Genomic DNA, 18908 nt, shown 5'->3' with positions numbered 1-18908 from the left:
TACTTTGATGATGGGTTAATTGAATGGTGTCAAGGAGGGCAGTGCCGGTCATGTAAAAGAGACTGACAGGATGGTGGTAGCAGTCGGTACTTCATTACTAAGAAACAAAATCAGAAATCCTTCATCTTAAAGGCAGCAACTACCAAGCAGTTCAAGAGCAAACAGTTTAATGTGTGACAGTTTATGAGGTAAGGAGTTTTTATGCTAATAGAACTTCACTTAACCCTGTGACAGTGTTTCACTCTTGATCTTTCTATGGCCATGTGCATTGGAGCAGACAGACCAGTACTACTGTCTCACATCAGGAGGATTTTATTGCTTACTGTAAAACCAACAGATTTTACTCTTCTGGTGTAAATTGCGCTTTATATTTATTTGTCATGGCCACACAGTGTCTGAAAAAGAAAATAGCCATGCATATTGGGTGTAGGTGTCGAGGTGCTGGCAGCAGGTGCCACAGGGGCAGCCTCTGTGAGGGCACGGCTGCTTCTGGAAGGTCCCACAGCGGCCATGCCACAGCAGCCCCACCACAGAGCACAACTGAGCCCAGCAACCCAGCTCGGGGTGCTTCTGTGAAATAGTATATAAGGAAAAGGGCAAAAAATGCTGGACAAGCAGTGAGGAGTGTGGCAAGAAGTGTGAGAAACAGCCCTGTGACCACCATGCTCAGAGAAGGAGGGGAGGAGAGATTGCCCCACAGCCTGTGGAGAGTCCATGCAAGTTCTCCTGATAGGAGCTGTGGCCTGTGGAGAACCCACACTGGAGCAGGGGAAAAAAGTGTGAGGAGGAAGAGAGAAACTGTTATGGACTGGTTATAACCCCCTACCCCCCACCCTCCCTGTGTTGCCTCAGGAGGCAGGGCTAGGTAGAGGAGCTGAAGGACTGAAGTTGAGCCTGGGGAAATGAGGTGGGGAGTTGTTGGTTTAATCTTTGTTTCTTACCACCCAAATCTATGTTCGTTGGCAGTATATTAAATTAATTTTCCCAAGTTGAGTCTGTTCAGCACATGATTGTAATTGTTGAGTGATGTCCCTGTCTTTGAGCCATGAGCTTTTTCACCTTATTTTCTCCTTGTCCTGATGAGGAGGGTAAGAGAGAGAGTGACTGGGTGAGCATCTGGCAGCCAGCCAGGGTCAGCCCATCCTGCTGTGTGTTGTAGTGGCATCAGCCAATACCAGCAGTGCTATTAGATGGTTTATTCTCTCAAATCCTTTACCAAGAGCTGTGTGTAAGCATGAGGAGGTAACAAATAGCACCGGCTGCTGCTTTATTGCTTGAAGCTTCTGTCTGGTTCAGTGGTCATCATATAAATGGGGTTTATTTCTAGTGATGGGTATGGGTGTTCTGTTCCACACACATCTACCTACACTCCAACAGTCTCTGGTCTCCCCTTTCCCCCTATCAATTAGGAAAAAGGCATAAAGAAGTTTGGGAAATGCCAGTGCTGTATCCTTATGGGACAGTTTGTCCTTTGTGTCTCTGTTATCACCTCACCTGTAGACTGAGTTCACTAGCTGAGAAATATTTCCCCTGATGTGTTTTCCTTCATGTACCATAGTTACTGCTCTTCAGAAGAGAATTTTTGCTTAAGGAAAATATGATTTGCACAGACCACAAGGTTCAACAGCAGATATTTTTTTTTTTACCTGAATCAAAGTATTTTGGATATAATTCACTAGTTTTCATTTTACAGGTATTTCATTTTTTTGGGGGTAAAATCATCAGTTCTCTACAGAAAAGCCCAGTGAGCTGGGCATGCCAGGAAATGCCCAGGATGAATGACCTGTCAGGCCTGTAATGGACACCAGTACCATGATACTTGGATGCACAACTGCTCCATCTCAGATGTTTTCCCCATCCACAAAGGAAAAGCCTCTCCCTTCCTGATCCTTCTGGCCATGGGAGCAGGTCTAGCCACAAGGTAAAGTCACAACAACAGTTTGCATCATTATTGTGGTGCACCAGGTCCCCCCAGTCAGAATCGATAGTATCATTGGCATACCTTGTTATCACTTCTGTTTCTTGGCACATTTTTTGCTGCCCTTGTCCCACCCCTTCTTTGGCCTAGTCTTCATCAAAATAAACAACCTACTCCAATAGTCTTAGTTTGCTACATCTGTACCCAAGTTTGGTGCTTCTGATACCATTATCTAGTTAATTTTGATCTCATACTGACATGGTGCTCCTTACCTCGTCAGATTTACCTCCCCTAAGTGTACCCAGTTCTCACTTTCAGTTACTGTGAAGTTTGGCCATTTCACACATAACTCCCCCAAAGTCACCAGAGAAATTCTGCTTTCCCCATGGAGCTATCTGTCAGTTTTGTCAGCTTCTCATCCTTTCATCTGTCATGTCTAGTGATTTCTCATGACACATCCAGTATCTTCTCATGTCTGGTTTGGCTGGGTGCACCTCAGGCTAGGGTGTGGGCAACAGCCCTGTCACCAGCCCACAGCCATAACTGAACACATGCAGGTGCTGACTATTGCTACCTACATGTATAGGTATTACACGGGTATGTTTCTAACTCGTTAACCTCTTTGAACTGCCATCAGCTTCCAAAGACATGCAAGCACAGAAAAAGGAAGAGAGGTCATAATACATCGTAAATATTTTTAATAAAATAGGATATTGGTTGTAGAGACTATGGTCATGTTATGAGATGCCAATGTAAGTTACAAAAAAAAAAAAAAAAAAGAGGAAGGACAAACTCTCAAATTAAAAGTATCAAATGTTCAGCACAATGAATAGGAACAAACTTGCAGAAGCAATGACCCACAATTCCCATTGAAAGTCAAAGTTCAAGACTTACTTAGTCCCCAGTCACAAAGTTATTTTACAAATCTTTCTACTTATTTTACTGCTTTCATTCATGCTGAGTTCCTGTGAAAATATTGTTTAAATGGTCTTTGAATCATCTTCTATAATCTGTAAGCTGTAAAATAGAAAACTTTCAGACTGAAATTTTGAAAAGGCTGCTTTTACTATGCTTTTCAGTAGTCGTGGATGTCAGTATTCAACCTTGGCTTCCTCTAGCTGGCCAATGACAGCTTAGTTTCTTATCAGCTTTTCTATTTTTATAACTTATTGGATTTGGATGAGTATTTAAGATTACATGTGAATTTTTCCATTTACCTTGCATTCAAGAAACCAAGCAATTTTTGTTACCTGACTGGTTGTTTGGGATTTTTCATTGAATCAGGCTTTAGGAAACCACAGCTCGTGTAAAGACTAAAGGATGGCATAAATCAAATAAGAAGTAGCATTAGAGATTTTGGAAAACTTAGTTTTAACTCCCAAATGCTTCTATCCAGTAGCTGTTGTCAGTGATTTTTCGTTGCTTGTTTGTTTGTTTAAGATTAGATTTAATTTTAGATTTGAGGCCCAGATCCAAATGGTGCCTCTCATAGCAGTCTCAAAACTTTCCATCTGAAGAGGATGGAAGTACAAAGATAACAAACTTTTGATGGTATTTGCTTGGGTTGCTCTTTACTCATCTGCTATTTGCCAGCTTTTACCAGAATTTACCACTGTTTAATTTCATTTAATGAGTAGTTTTAGTGAGGCCTGAAAGACAGAATTCAATCTGTATTCTCTTTGAAACTCAGTATTTAACATTGTTCCTTTCCCTTCCTTTACTTTCTATAGTGAATTATTTCAAGTACTTAATGACTGTATGAAAGTCTTTCCAAACCTTTGATTATTCTCTGTACCTCATAAGTTTTGCAATAACCTTTCTTATATAAAGTGACCAGAACAGTGTTTCAGGTGCTACCTGAATCACTGATGTATTAAAAGATGTTCTTAAGTTTTGATATTATATTCTGTTCGTTCTTTGATCTTACTAATGTTTCCTAGATTTATATTTTCTTTATACTGTGGAGAAATATTTTCATTGAGCTATCCACTGTGGTACTTCTGTCCCTTTCTTGTGTTGATTTTTGTGACCAGAAAATTCTAAGCGGGATAAAATGAATTTGATTTTTTCTTATTCTGCATTCCTGAACTTGCAGATTTCACTTCCATTATGTGGCCTTTCCCTGGAAAATGAAGATTCTATGATATCTAAACATTTCCCAAGATTGCAGAGATTACATCAAAACATTTGATGGAAACCAAATCTGGCAAGAAGGCTGGCCAGATTGCATAGTTTCTAGTCAGCAGTGGCTGTGAGAGTGCCAGGTTAGTGAGCTGCCATGTCACTCGTCCCAGACTGTTCAGGCTGTTTTGATCTTATCAACCTTTCCTTTGTGAGACTGGATGTTGCAGGTTTTGGTCTTCCAGGTCAGCTGTCCCAGTACTGTCATGTGTTTTATATCACATATAATCCTTCTATGGGTTATCTGCACAGTTTTTAAAAACAAGAACACAGTATTCATTATTTCCCAATCCTCTGAAACAGTGGCAGTTCAGTGCTGATGTTGAATGAATTATGAAGTTACTCTGCCTATGTAGGAAGATGGTGAAGGGACATCTTCCAGTTACAGGGATAAAAAAGAGACTTGCATGAAGAGTTGGAAGGTGAGGGACTGCTGAAATTCTTGATATGTATTTTTCGGGACAGGGCTCTGAAGCTGAGTAAAAGCAAAGGAAAGGTTTGCTTAGGAAGAATGCTGTAACATTTTTGAGCCCTGTGTGACTAGTAGACGTGACCTTACATACTTGTTGGCTGAATGTTATGACGGGTTCCTTGGCTACTACAAAAGTATTTCATATCTTTCATTGTGTAAAAGGCTATGGTATTCCTGGAAAACCTCCGTTAAGGAGGAGGGGGCATGTCATCTACCAAAAATATAAACAAATGGGCCAGCTACTGATTTCTGATTTGCTAAGGTAGGAAGATATAGTGGAAATGTATTATTCCTAGCAGATCTATGAAAACATTCAGAAATACTCAAATAATCCTTAGAGCCTTTGGATGCTTACCTTACTTGATTTCTAGAGCAGTAGAATTTACTTAGAATTTGTATTTTTCAAATGACTGGGATAATGTGCAAACTTAATTTTTCAGGCAAAATGCTGGGATTTTTAGTGCCACTTCAGTATCAGGAACTAAAATGTCAATTTTATGTAAGTGAATTCTTTTTGACCTTCCTTCTCCCTGCTTTGACTTCACACCAGATTTGTCAGATTACAAAATTCAGCATAGATATTGTGGTAGCAAAGTTGGTTAGTATAATAAACAGGAAACATATTGAATATATTTAATTAGGGCATATTTCAAGGAAACCTCATAGAATCACTGCATAGCCAGTGTGAGTTAGCCACTTCCAGATTAGACTCGGTTGAATGTAATTCACCACTGTCATATTTTTCACAATTGGTTTTCTAGTGTTTTGCCCTAAAAAGAGGAAAAAAAAAAAAAAAGGCAAGCATAGAATCTATTATATTTTATACATGTATTACCTTGAAAATCGAGTATAACAGTTTAAATGTCAAATAGTTGTATGACTAGGTCTTATTATCTTCCAGCCATCACATATTTTAATTGATTTGACTTTTTGGTGATAAATGCCTTGGGTTATGTATAGCACAAATCCTAACACAACATAATGCAATTTCATAAATGTAATTGTTTATTACACATGGCTGTGCATAGAAGAAACAGTAAAAGAATAAATGAAAAATATTTAAGTGAACAAATGTTATCAAAACATTATTTTGGCTGCTTCTGAAATGTTGATTTATTTTTTTTTCTTGCTGTATGTCCAGATCTGAACACTCAGAAAGCATCAGTCTCTATAGGAATGTATTAGGAACTGTGGGATAGAATTGATAAACAGCTTGCTTTCCACAGTTTTAAGATCAATAGGGGGGATTTCAGGGAAGACGACTGTTGGCTGCTGGATAGGGTCTAAGGTGCTCTTCTGAGTGCCTGGAGCAAGGTCATCATATCTTAAAAGAGATTTCTTACTGTGCATCATTGTTTTTATGAAGTCAGTATAAGGAGAGCAGTTAAAAAGCATCTGCTCTATTTAATGCAAATACATAATTTGTAGATCATATCACTTAAAAATCAGGTGAGTCATAAGGAACTAGCTTGAAAAAAACATTTATGTTACGTATAACATAAGAATTTAAGATTTGTACTTCAGAATCCAAATTCCATCTGTATATCTGGATAGCTGCCCAGATGTGGCTACAAATGACTGAACTGGAAACCTTCATTTATTCCTAAAGCCCAAGCTATACAGATTAAACTATAATTCAAAATTTACTTCTCATTATGTTTTGATCCCTTTGTGGCCTGGGTTTTCTAGTGTCAGGAGTTCACAAAATACACTGTTCCATATGGAGGAATGAGTGGTCCCCTGCTTTCTGAATCTATGGTAACAGAGACCCTATAATAAACCAAATTGGTTTTGGTTACTATACTTCTACCTGATCTTTTCCCACCTAGTGCTGAGGGATCCTTCCTTCCGCTTTAAAGAGAACCTGGATACCAGGAGGTCAAAATAGGCTCCAGAAGTCATATGGAAGAGTGGAAGCTCCATGCAGAGAGTGCCGTCACTTAGATGAATCCCCATAACAGCCATGGCTTGCTATGAGTAGATTATTATGTGCAGAAGATGCATCAGCCCAATCTAGAGGAAACCCCAGTGAAACAAATAGCTGCTAAACTGTATCGTCTTCCCCTCCACATTGTACTGTCAAGGAATTTCAATTATCTTTAATAGAAGGTCCAGTGATTTTGCTAAGATCAGACAGATTTGAAAATACTGCTTATAACTTATAGTCTTTAGGTCAGCTCTGTGGTACATACTGTCACATGCAAGAACAGAAAATATCCTCTGCTACCCTTTTCTGAGAAGGGTGCTCTTGTACCTGGTTGACTTGTTTCATGAGTAGCACAGAACTCACTAGGGCACTCCACAGAGGCAGATTATAGATGGGACAATTGACTACGACATCTGCTGAAGAGCCTGCTTTATAGACTGTTACACATCCTTGTGTCACTGGGCTCAGCACTGTAGCTGATACATACATCTGGTGTGGTCAGTGTGCCCTTGTTTTGAAGAGTTCCGTGAGTGATTTGTAGTCTGTCACAGTGGCAAAAGGCTTTCAGAAGGGTAGGGAGGGAATTTTATTCTAAATGTAGTTGTCTTTCTGCCTGTAACTGTGGCTGAATTGGCATAGTGTCTGCTTTAGTGATCTGGAGAAATATCTAATGAACTGTTATCATGAATAATTAATTTCCACTTACATAAAAATGCACAAACAGGTGTTGAGAACTCTGTGAGGAGTGTTTTTCACATTCCTGAGAAGCTCTGTGCCTCACCCATTGCCACAGAACCCTGAAAGTGGGAAGGGACCTTCAGAGTCCAATGTCCTGCTCAAGGCAGGCAGCTCCAGGCTGTGTCCAGCCAGGCTGTGGGCATCTCTTGGATGGAAGCTGCACTGCCTTTCTGAGCAACTTGTCCCAGTGTTTGATCGTGCTCAATGTGAAAATTCTTTCTAACCAAAAAATATCTAATCAAAACTTCCTCTGTTGTAACTTGTGTGCGTTGTTTCTCATTTTAGTATTGTGCTCTTTCTTCTGTGATCAGTTTGGTTCCATCTTTTCTTCATCCTCTCATTGGTTAGTTGAAGACAAAAATGAAATCTATCCGTGTCCTCTTCTTAAGGCTGAACAAACCCAGTTGTGTCACCTTGTCCTCACTGTGTTTCATGTTCCAGCCCCTAATCATCTTGATGGCCCTCTGCTGGACTCCCTCTGCTGGACTCATTCCTGTATAACAGCATCGTCTTTGTAGTGAGGAGCCCCAAACTGAACACAGTTCTCCAGATGCAGGTTCATGAGCACTAAACAGAAGTAAATAGTTGCTTCCTTTGGTCACCTGCCTAAAGTCCTGTTTATACATATGTTTATATATACATGTATTTATATATATTTTATTATGTGGTTGTTCTTTCCTGCCACAGTGACATTCTGCCAGCTCATGTTCAATTTGTAGTCTGCCAAATCCCCCAGGTCCTTTTCTGCAAATAGCTTTCTACTCCAGCTTTTCCCAGACTATCCTGTTGCATGAAATTATCCAGTCCTTGTTGTGCACTTTGCATTTGCCCTTGCTGATATTCCCGTCAGAGCATCACTCTTTTTATCAAGGTCCATGAGAATGGCAGCCCTGCCTGTCATTTGCCATGCCGAGTGCTCCCCCTGGCTGGTGTCATCCTTGAAACTGCTCAAGATGTATTCTGTCTCAGTGTCCAGGGGGTTATAAAGGCTTCAAGCAGTGTTAGGGCTGACCACTGAAGAGTGGGGCTAGAAACTAGCTGCCGGTTATCGTCCCTCAAGAGCTGATGCTGTTGATGAAACTCCTGTACTAACAGCATGAGCAGCATGCCTATGGTTTTAGCAAGATCTGAAGATCCAGGTTTTGTTTATCTGAGGGATGAATCTGCTCATTTGATGTCCTTTAGCTCAGCTTTGTTTTTGCCAGTAGCAATGGAATTACGCATTTGGTGTTGAACAAAGTCCTGTTACCTCCAGTGTTTGAAATCTGTTCTCTGCATTGACAGAGATTTAGTATCATAGGTCAAAATGACAAAACAGTTGTCAGTTTGGACTCCAGCATGCAGGGTATCTTTTAACAAATTTTCACTGTCTGTGAGAAACTTGAGACAATATTCCATATGGCAGCCTAATACAGTGATACAGACTGGTTGCAAGTATTTGTAGCAGCACATTTTATGTTGTTTTTATTTTTATTTTTATCTCATTTTTCTGGCATTCTTGTAAGATGTCTAGCTTACTAACATGTTAAGGGTCACCTAATGCCTATTCATAGGACGTGTTAATTTTGCTATGGTTTACAATTCCTTCGGCATTCTTGACATTGCTTGTTAAGTCCTGTAGGGTATGTGATGTTCCTAAATAGTGATGATAGTGAAGACATGTTCACTTGCTTTTACCCGGTCTGGCTTCTAATACCTTGTATCTCCTGGAGCATAAGATGTCTCATATGTCACTTGACTCTGGATTCCAGTCTCAGTTATAACAACTAGTTGTTATATCCTCTAAGGTCTCCAAACTTTCTTTAAAGAAAGCCAGGTGTGAAGTGATGAGTACTTCAGAATGGCTGTCAATTGCTAGGTCTTAATGGAATAATATAGCCAAGATCAGAAATACTTCATATTAGCTACAGCTTATTTCAGCTAAGATAAGGCCTTGTTCTTGCAACCAATACTTTGTCTTGGTCCCTGAATTACTAAAAGTAGGGAAGAATAGGGTTTTAATGTTATAATTTTGGCTTTGTGCAGCTGATATAACATTAACTGCTAAAATAAGCTGATGTGCCTGTATAACGTTTTGCTGTCTTAGTGCTTGCTGTTATAGAGAGGGTAATTGCCCACATCTTCCCTGTATTCTTTAGTAGACTCTCTTTTCAAAGATACAAATATAGCGATTGCTTTTGATCTTTGCCTTTTTTTTGTTTGTTTTGTTTATTTGCTAATCATCTGATCTTGAGATACTTAAATCATGGGAGCATTTTAATATATAATGTTAAAGAAAATGACCTGTTTAGACTTGTTCCACCTAGCTTCCCATTTTGTTTAAGTGAGTTTGACTATTTGAATTGTAAGAGCAGATCTAGTATTTTTTTCACTGCTATTTCCATTGCTCTTGTTAATTCTACTGCTTTGGGCCATGTTAAATTCGCTTTGCCAGAAATCATCTTTGAAATCTCTCATTATTAACAGAGCATTCATTCTCTCTGTATGTCCTTTAGGACATTTCTAAATAGGCAATATTCCATTAGTGTTTTAGGCTGTCACATACACAGTTATAGTATCATACAACTATAATATCATTTTGCCTCTTCCTATCATGAAATATTTTACAATGATGTTGGTTTTGATATGTGTTACTCTTTTGCAATCCCTTGCAGATCTTCTGAAGTTTTATCTCCTAGTTTCTGATATGGCTACAAACTGCTTAAGACAGGGTAAGTTTTACTACTTTATACATTTTAGAAAATTGATTTATTTGTTCTCTGTAATCTTATATGTGAGAAAACATTGTCCCAGAGTTTCAATATATTGCTGCCAATCCTAATTTTTGACGTTTAACTATTCATTTTTCCTAGAAACTGCACTTCTACTTTTTGTTACCATTTGTATTTAAGAACCATTTGGTTTTAAAAAGCAACCTGTACTTAAATTGATGAAAATAAATTCCTGCTCTATTTCAGCAACATAAAAAATACAGTAGGGGAAAAACTATCTGTAATTAAATAGCAAACACAGGTGGAAAGGAGAATGGCTCCCTTACGTTGGGTTCTTTGTTCGTTTCCAGAGACATTATCTGTTAACCCTGTGGAATATTTTGCTCTGGGTGCCATAGGGCAGTCAGCTGGTGTGCCTTTAGTAGGGGTATACTTAAAATAATTTGTGTAATGACCATTTTCCATCCCCAACTGCAGTTTGAAGGAGTCAGCATATAATTAGTTTTTTTTTTTTTTTTTTTTTTTTTTTTTTTTTAAATTATTGCTCTTGTAGATCCTTTGTTGAAGCAATTAATATTTTGGTACTATATATGCTTTTCTATGTTTATTTATTTATTTACTTATTTATTTTTGTGACCTGAACTATAAACTTGTCATGCAAGGCTAATATATGCATTTATTTTCTCCGTGGAAAAAGTAATTCAGATAGATTTCATCTTTTCTGGAGCATTCTCATGTTTTCTTTTCATTCAGTGTGCAACATATTAGCTTGCTTGGAGCTATGAATGTCCATAGTTTTATTTTATAGGACAACAGAAAGCAGGAGCTGTGAAATGTGCTGCCTTTAGGTCTGCCAACTGGTAGGCTCTAGAGCAGATAAACAATTAACAAAGCCCCCAGTCTGGTTACTAAATGCAGTCCTTCAAATGACAACAGCTGAGACTCAGATAGGACAATTGGTAGGCAGCAGCTCTATAAAGGGTGCCAAAACGAACTTTTTGCAATATAAACCTAATAGGCTATCCAAGGTAAGAACCATACTTTGCGTGCAAAATTTGGTATATTATTTCTTTGATCATACAAAATTGTCAATAGAATAATTACTTGCAGTAGGGGAGTAATTTATGAGTCTGTCCAGATTACTGTCTTTGAATCTGTAATGTGAGACTGAGATGTGCACTCTGACCAGGCAAATTTCCTGACCTGTCACTTCTCCAACCAAATGAAGTGTTGAGCTTGAGGCACCGCAGGGGCTGGAGACACCCCCCAGCTCACCGTTGCCACCAAGACCAATGCCAGCTCTAGGTTTTCTTTCAAACATTGTTCGAATGTAATCAATTACTGGAATCTTACATGACTGATGAAGCACAAACGTAAGCCTCTGAGTCCTGTGTTCAACTCCACTGGAGATCTCAGCTAACTTGTTTAGCTCTCCATCAAAAAACTGAGGCAGAGGAAACTTCTCTTGCAGATGGGTACCAATCCTACTGGAGAGCTGAATCCCACTAATGCTGGCAGCATCTTTTCTCCTTTCTTTAGAGGCGGTTTGTACTAACCCCTTTGAAAGTTGGTTGTCCATTATTAGCATTCTCCTGGCTCACAGTTCCTCTGCTGTCCCACTCTCTGCATCTTCTCATTTGCTTTTTTATTACTAATCAATAGTAGGAGCATTTTAACTATTTCAAGTTCACCTGGATTTATCTGAGATCTTCTTTACTCTTTCCACTGTCAGCTTACAGACATGACTCTTGAAAGGAATTTCTGGAAAGAAGGTCCCCAGACTTTGTAAAATGTAGTTTCAAACGTTACGAGGGGTTACCCTGGCACTTTTGCCTCTGACTTTTTTTTGTTTGTTTGTTTTAATATTAATTTCCAGTATTACTATATGTCACTACTTTTATTTGCACTAGGAGTAAGGAGAAAAAAAGTTTGCAAAAATAATGGGAATTGAAGAATGCTTTCAGATCTGCTAGATATAACCTTTCTGGAACTCCAGAGAAGTACCAAAAAAAACTTGTACCTTTGTTTCAAGGTAGATACGTACCAGAAGAGGAAAGCTATCTCAGTATTTGTCTGAGATTTTTTTCAAAAGGACGTAATATAGTTAGGCACCAAACTATTTTTGTATTCCCAAAGAAAATGAGTTCCTATATTTTTACGCTTTAATAATTCTAGTCTTAGTTCTGGTATACCTTCTATTTAGTCACAGATAAAATGTACCTTCTATTTAGTCACAGATATACTGTCCAAATAGTGGGAAACACTCAGCTCATGTTTCTTTTTTCTTATCAGAAGGAAAGACTCAGTCATTTAAATGATAAAATTAAAGAGGACCATGACTAAGACAAAAACAGTCTGTGGCTTATTAACTTGTGTTGGGAAAATTTTGTAAAGTTTTATTTATTATTTTTTTTAATATGTATGTAGTTGGTAGTTTTTGAGGGCTAAATGTTGTGGTGAGGTGATTTAGGTACAATGAAACTGGGCTCTTTTCCAGGATCCCCCACAGTGACCATTTTCAGTGACCGTGGGCAAGTTCATGACAAGTAAAAAATGGGAGTAAAGCAAATTCCCCTTAGAAAGGAAAGCAGTGTGGCTGTATGTATAAATGCTTATATACTCATTTGTGATACTGCAGTAAAGAGTTCTGTCGACCACAAAATGGCATTGTTTACTGGAATGACTAAGACCGAATGATGAAGATGCTAACGCTATTTACTCTATCTGCATACTTGTTAGTGTGATATAAACACAACACTTCCCATCAAATAAACTCCTCCTGATATGAATCAAGCTCTTTTATAACAGTGTTCTACACTATTCATCAATCTGCCTTCCTGGCCTTGACTGCCAAATACAAAATGCTTGCTGATTTTCAGGATGTCACTTGACAGCAATCTGCTCTTGGTTTAGAGTAATAGGCTATCAGCAAAACACACACAAAAATAATTGCAAACATTTAGAACTAAATTCTGGGTTTATACTTTGTACCATAATGGCAATTCTAGTACATGCTTCTGCAGTCAATGGAGTTGCACTAGGTGTATGCACAGAATTTAGACCTTCATTTATTATTAGAAGTTAACTGAAATGTCATAAAGAGTCGCTGTGTGACACCATCAGTGTCACCAGCAGGCATAGCAGGGTCTACTTCACTTGAGGATTTTTATCCATCCTTGTACGTTGCATTACATTTATCTTTTTTTTTTTTTTTTACCTGCTTAAAATGTAGAATGCTTCGGGTAGGCAGTCCTTAGCAGTACAGGAAGTCTTCATTGCTAACCACGTATGCATTAGCATGGACTTGGATTCCAAGTGATCTGTAAAGCCCATTGGAGAGAATAATCAATCCACTTTGTCAACACTTACAGTATTAAAGATCAAGATTGGGGATTTTAGTACTGGGGCCACAACTCCTAAACACTCTGAAAAAAAAAATTACAAAACATTATTTCTTTAACAGAATTATATCTGAGAGTAAAACCAAAACTGAAACCTGCTTGGTTTCATTGGCATGGTAGGATAATTAACCCATGTGTCAATCCCATGATTTGTTAAGGGGTTATGTCTAATGCTGTAAGCCAAGTGTTGAGCAATCACCTTCACATCATGTGAAAAGTCTCACAAAATGTGTTATGTGTAGGAGGTGCAAAAAGTCAAGGTTTGAAGTACAGAAGCAGCCGTAAACATCACACTTTCCTAGGTGTTTCAAGATGATAGAAAACCTGGTGTGCTTTAAGATTGTTGCCTGCAAGGGTACTGTATCTGGGAAGGTCTATTGATGTTTATAGCAGGCACATTTAAATGTATATCTTAAAAAAATAATAATTGATGAACAAATGTGAGAATCATTGTTCATTTAGTGCTCAAGTCGAAAGAAAAATAATGCTAGAAAAATGATTTCATTATTTTGGAAGGTATTCCTTTTTATTTGAATGAAATGATGAGTCTCTTGATGTCAGAGATGGTAGATTCTCCTCTGGAACAAATGTCCATGTAAAATGAAAAGGGTGGTCTTTTGCTCTTGTTAGCAAAACAGGACCTAGAAGATGCACACAATTTCAAAATTTCACAGTGACTGATTGTGGGCAAATTGCTGACACTCCCTGAGCCTATTTTACTTGACTAGGAGTAAAATATTAACTTTCCCATGTCTACTATTGCCAACCTCGTCAGCTGAAAAAGCTGTTTATTATTATGTGTGTAGTAAGATGGGACCATACCCTCTGTTGGAGCAGCAAAATGCTAGGAAGAAAGAAAATAAATGGTTATAAAAAATAATAATAAAACCCAAAGAATAAGGTTTAATTTAAAGTCTTTAAAACCCATGTTTTACTCTTTTCTTATTGTCCTACTACACAAGATAGTAGTTCTCTGTACCTCAATTTCCAATCTGCAAAATGGGCTTAGTATTACTTGTTTTGTACAGCAGGTTGTATGGGCTAGCCAATGAACTCTTGAATTTATTAATGAGCTTTTGAATAGAAGTGATCTCTTTGCAATAAGTGCAGAATTGTTACAGCATAACTGCAGTCCTACATCTCAGTCTGTCTGAGGATTGAAAAGAAAGAAAAGAAAAAAAGAAAAAACAGCTTAGCATTTCAAACATTCGCTGAAAAGAGAGGGCACTGAATGATCAGGGAGATGCCTGATTTTTAGCAAGAAGCTAGTGTTAAAACATCAAAGTTGCTCTTTGCATGCATGGAAACTGATCTTCTGATACAGGCTTGGAAAAAGTTGAAATAATCCCTATATAGTATAAATTGGTGACAAAGGAACAAAACCAAGGACATCCATATCAGTACTGTAGTTGTTTTCTTACATCAATGCAAACAAAAACGGTTAAGCCTTTTGTAGTCTGTCCATGCCTGTCATTTCCCAATAGCACGGGCACCTACAGGGTTTGATTTTAAAGCGCCATTTAAGTGGGAATTATCAGTTGGTCTAAGGTTGTAGTAGTTTTTGTTTTTATTTTTCTCCTTGGGGGAAGCAGAACATAGATGACCAGTGAGAAAAAATCTGTTCAGAGAAGAGCTGCTCTGCCTATCTGCTGCAGGTTCAATAGCTCAACTCTGCATTTGTTTTATTATATATATTTCTATTTAATCACTGAGCTCACTTTTAATCTTACATTGGTTCTTTTCCAGACAGTGCTTTGGAGCTGCTTATTAGCTCTATCCTTGTAATCCTAGATTTTTGCTGTTAAACTGTTAAATGGAAATTTAGCTTTAAGACTTGTGGGAATTCATGCTGGCTGCGGCAGTGTTATCTGTACAGCTGGCTTTATACTATCCTTTATCCTAGTGGAGAATTGAGAGTTGAGAAAGGTGGATTAGGAGAGATACTGGACAGAGAGTGTTGTTCACAGCTGGCAAAGTGAGCATTTTATTTTAAATGCAATTCTAATGGCCGCTGAGTGTCTCTGATGTCAGGACAGCATGTGGAGGAGGTGACGTGCAGCAGATACGGTGAAACTGTGGCTGGTGGATGGAGTTGGGGTCATTTGGGGAATTTATTAACTTACTGTTAACATTTCTAGAACTGAATTGAGATCCAGCCATAGTTCAGCTAGCATTTTATTTCAGCTTGTGAGTGAAAATAATCACACCACTTTTAAAATTTAATGTAAAAGAACTAACAGTTAGAAATTATAGTATGATGAAAAGAAGAATTCCACTGGGAAGAAAAAAAAAAAAAAAAGAATTATTCCCCAAGGGTCCCTATCAAAGGAAGTCATTAGAAGGAAAAAGCATGTCAGATTCAGATGTACTTGGATGACTTTGAACGTGACTCTTCCAAATGCTGATGGGAGACTGTGGTGAGAATCTTTTCCAAAGCTGTGCTCTGGAGAAGCAAAACACCATGTCCTGTGGTGTTAATATACACAGCGTGGTACTAACCAGATGCACATAGGAAGGTGACTGATATAACTGGGGACAGCTCCTGTCTCAAAGATAGTGGCATCCATCCCAACCAGAACTTTGTAACTCTGCATAAATCTGAGTTTTATTTCCCTCAGCACTAAATACAAACATGCTGGCACCAAACTGAACACCAAAACACAGAGGGGCAGGAATCATTGTGCTGTTGAGATACCCATCAGTGATGAAGCACTACAGCCACCACACATTGTACTTACACGAAATTCAGATAGCATTATCACCACTGGCTGTGTTAAAATGTTGACCTGATCTTTGAAGTATTCAGGCTTTTTAAGTACTATGCAGTTAGTTAAGTAGTACATTCATTTCTACTGATGCTGTTTATTGTCTTTCCCAACAAAAAGGCAACTTGTGAAGCATCTAGAACATGCTAAGGAGATTTCCTGCACAGTGTTAGCTTGGGCTGGAGTGCAGTCATGTATCTGGGTACCAAAACTGCTAAGGAACCTGGATTCTTCTACTGTGATATTAGGTCATACAGGATAAATTTATCCTTACTGAATTCTGTGTTGTCATGGATACACTTCTATTGGTACCTGAACTAGCTAGTTTAAAACTAGCTCAGTTATGTCAGTCTTAGTGCAATTACTGCAAAGTTTTTGGTCTGGTTGCAAAGTTAATAGAATGTGGATCTTGTGTGGCACAGAGGTGTTGGGTCCAAAGCAGCAAACAGTCCCACTTTCTTTCCTCCTTGAGTACCTCTGATATTACTGGTTTAATGCTGGGAAATGCATGCCAAGTGATTTTTTATTTATTTATTTTTTTTTTTGGTAATACACTGCAGGGTACTCATAGGATAAGATCTTTCACATGGGATGTTTATTTGCATTAGACATTGGAAAATGTTCTTCATGGAAGAATACTCTTCTAGCACTATATTCTTTGTGACTCTCTTATTCCACCAAGTTTCAGTAAATATTCTGGGAGAAATATACTACAACTATTTGTATTTACTAGTGTAAATGGAAATCACAGAGTGAAATCTCCAAGCACTGGATTATATATTTACCCTTATTTGTAGCTCATATGTTCCAGGACAGAACAACCATTGTCAATGTTCAGAAACAGTAAAAGATGCCATTCAAGGGCTGTGGACGTATCCTTATTAACACTGAATTAAACCAGTATGAAAACTGATAATACAGTAGGATCTAAAATAGACACGTTTTCAGTCTTAAAGTTATTTTAGTAATTATGATATATTACTATTAATTTCTTAGTTATCTGTTAATTTATTAACCTTCTAGTAGGCCTTTTACATATAGTGCCATATGTTAAAATACATTCAGCTTACAGGAACAGGTTAACAGTCTGAAGAGGCCAGAGGGACAAAAATGTAGGGGAAGAAACCAACACAAAAGGAAATAAAGTTCAGAGAACTAATTGGCTGAACCAGAAATGGATCTTTTGGTTCTCAGTTCCCATCTAGCAATACATAGACCTGTACAACCATAACTTTAAATGAAAGTGCTGAGCAACCAGTCAGACAGACCCTTTGAAATGTCTCAGGAGCAGAATCACAATGACATGGTTATGTGTCTCCTAGTTTTCCCTTGACTCTGCCCCTGGCTTCCCAAGTGGTGCAGGAAGTCCCTTAACTCTCACTGGGTCCAGACATCTCTCCTTTCTGAAACAACATCAGAAGACATCTCTGCACCAGCCCAGCTGCACACAGTGTGAGCCAGGGAGTATGTCAGCAAGGGGCTGGCTTGGAGCCTGTGTACATGGCAGAGCAGAGAGTGACCTTCCCATCCAGCGGGAAGTGGGATGCCAGGTACACCAAGTACCCCTCACCTCACAGGTCAGCCCTGCAACCCAAAGGAGGGGCTTCTATATAGATCTAACTTGGATTAGGAACTTCTTTCCCTTTGGTGGTATTTTGAAAGTGACAGTGGGAGAAATATCATCAAACTTTCCCCAGAGTGAGACTATAATTTCCTTTCCTCAGAGTTACAGTCTATGCTGCCTGCTCTTGAAGGGGTAAATCAATGCTATTGTGTTTAAAGATAAATGGCATATCTTTGCATATACCTGTGCTAGCAAATGTGTCTGATGCAACTTTTATAGAAGCAGTGACAAAATGACATGTAATGCCAAGGCTGGAGTAGATTAAATATGGAATACCTTGCTGAGCTAGAACTCAGTAAAATCAAAAGCCTGTCCTTCATTTACTAAGCCTGGAAAATAACTTGTAATTTAGCTTTGCTTTTCTCTTCTTTTTGGGTCCCAGGAAGGCTAATACTTTTATAATAACTTTATTGAATGTCTGACTTCATGATCCTGACCTAAGCACTGAACAGGAGACCACTACGGGAAATTTATACCTCAAACCAGCATAGTTTCTCAAACCATTATTGAGCTGTAGCACTGCAATATAGCTCACAATAAAGCTTGTAACAGCTGTGAGTTCTTTGCAGCTCTTTCTCTTTAAAATCTCCTGATACACTTTTAAATCAAGTTCTAAGGGGAAAACCTTTTTCCCAGGACAGTAAATAAGATGTTTATGGAGAACAGAATCCTCTCTTGCCCCTCTGTGCCTGAGCAATCCAGGAATTACAGTAGGTTACGACTCCTTTTCTTCCTCTTTGAGGAGGATGATGACTTGGGGTAGGCTCGGTGGTGGCCCTGTCTGCCACACAAATCCTTCCCCAGGCTAGATGACCCAGGCTAAGAGGCCCCAGAAATGTTTGCAACTGTCAGAAGTGCCCTTAAACTCCATTCTGCTATGTGCAGTAGGGCTGTGTTTTGTATCACTGTATTTAATTTTTCTCCCAGCTACAAAATAAAGGAAAGATGTTACAAAGGATAATAAGATAAAGATAATAAGAGCTTAATTTTGTGGTTACAGTCGGTATGCATTTTTTTATACCAAACTAGTAACTGACTTTAATCAAACCTCAAACCTGTAGTTGTAAAACCTGGGAATAAAGGGAAATATTCAGATTCAGCATCAATTTTTGTCTTTTCCTTCTGTCTTTTAAATATGCAATAGTTTAATATCAGCTCTGTATCTGAAGCT

General features: G+C 38.5%; 1 protein-coding gene across 25 annotated transcripts in view; it reads left to right on the top strand.

The window, feature by feature from the left end:
• Nucleotides 1-18908, top strand: part of LOC311441013 (uncharacterized protein) — a 291658-nt gene that overhangs the window by 219013 nt on the left and 53737 nt on the right. For all 25 annotated transcript variants that reach the window (XR_014695718.1, XR_014695719.1, XR_014695720.1 and 22 more), the window contains one exon: nucleotides 9891-9947. Coding sequence is in view for 2 of the 25 variants with exons in the window: in XM_084528641.1 (XP_084384767.1) it covers nucleotides 9891-9947 (57 nt within the window). In the remaining 23 variants the exon portion in view is untranslated. The remainder of the gene's footprint in view (nucleotides 1-9890; nucleotides 9948-18908) is intronic.

Source organism: Aythya ferina (genome assembly GCF_964211825.1).
Source record: "Aythya ferina genome assembly, chromosome: 8".
NCBI classification, from domain to species: Eukaryota; Metazoa; Chordata; class Aves; order Anseriformes; family Anatidae; genus Aythya; species Aythya ferina.
The sequence above is the reverse complement of the archived record's forward strand: the minus strand, read 5'-3'. Positions and strand labels throughout refer to the sequence as shown.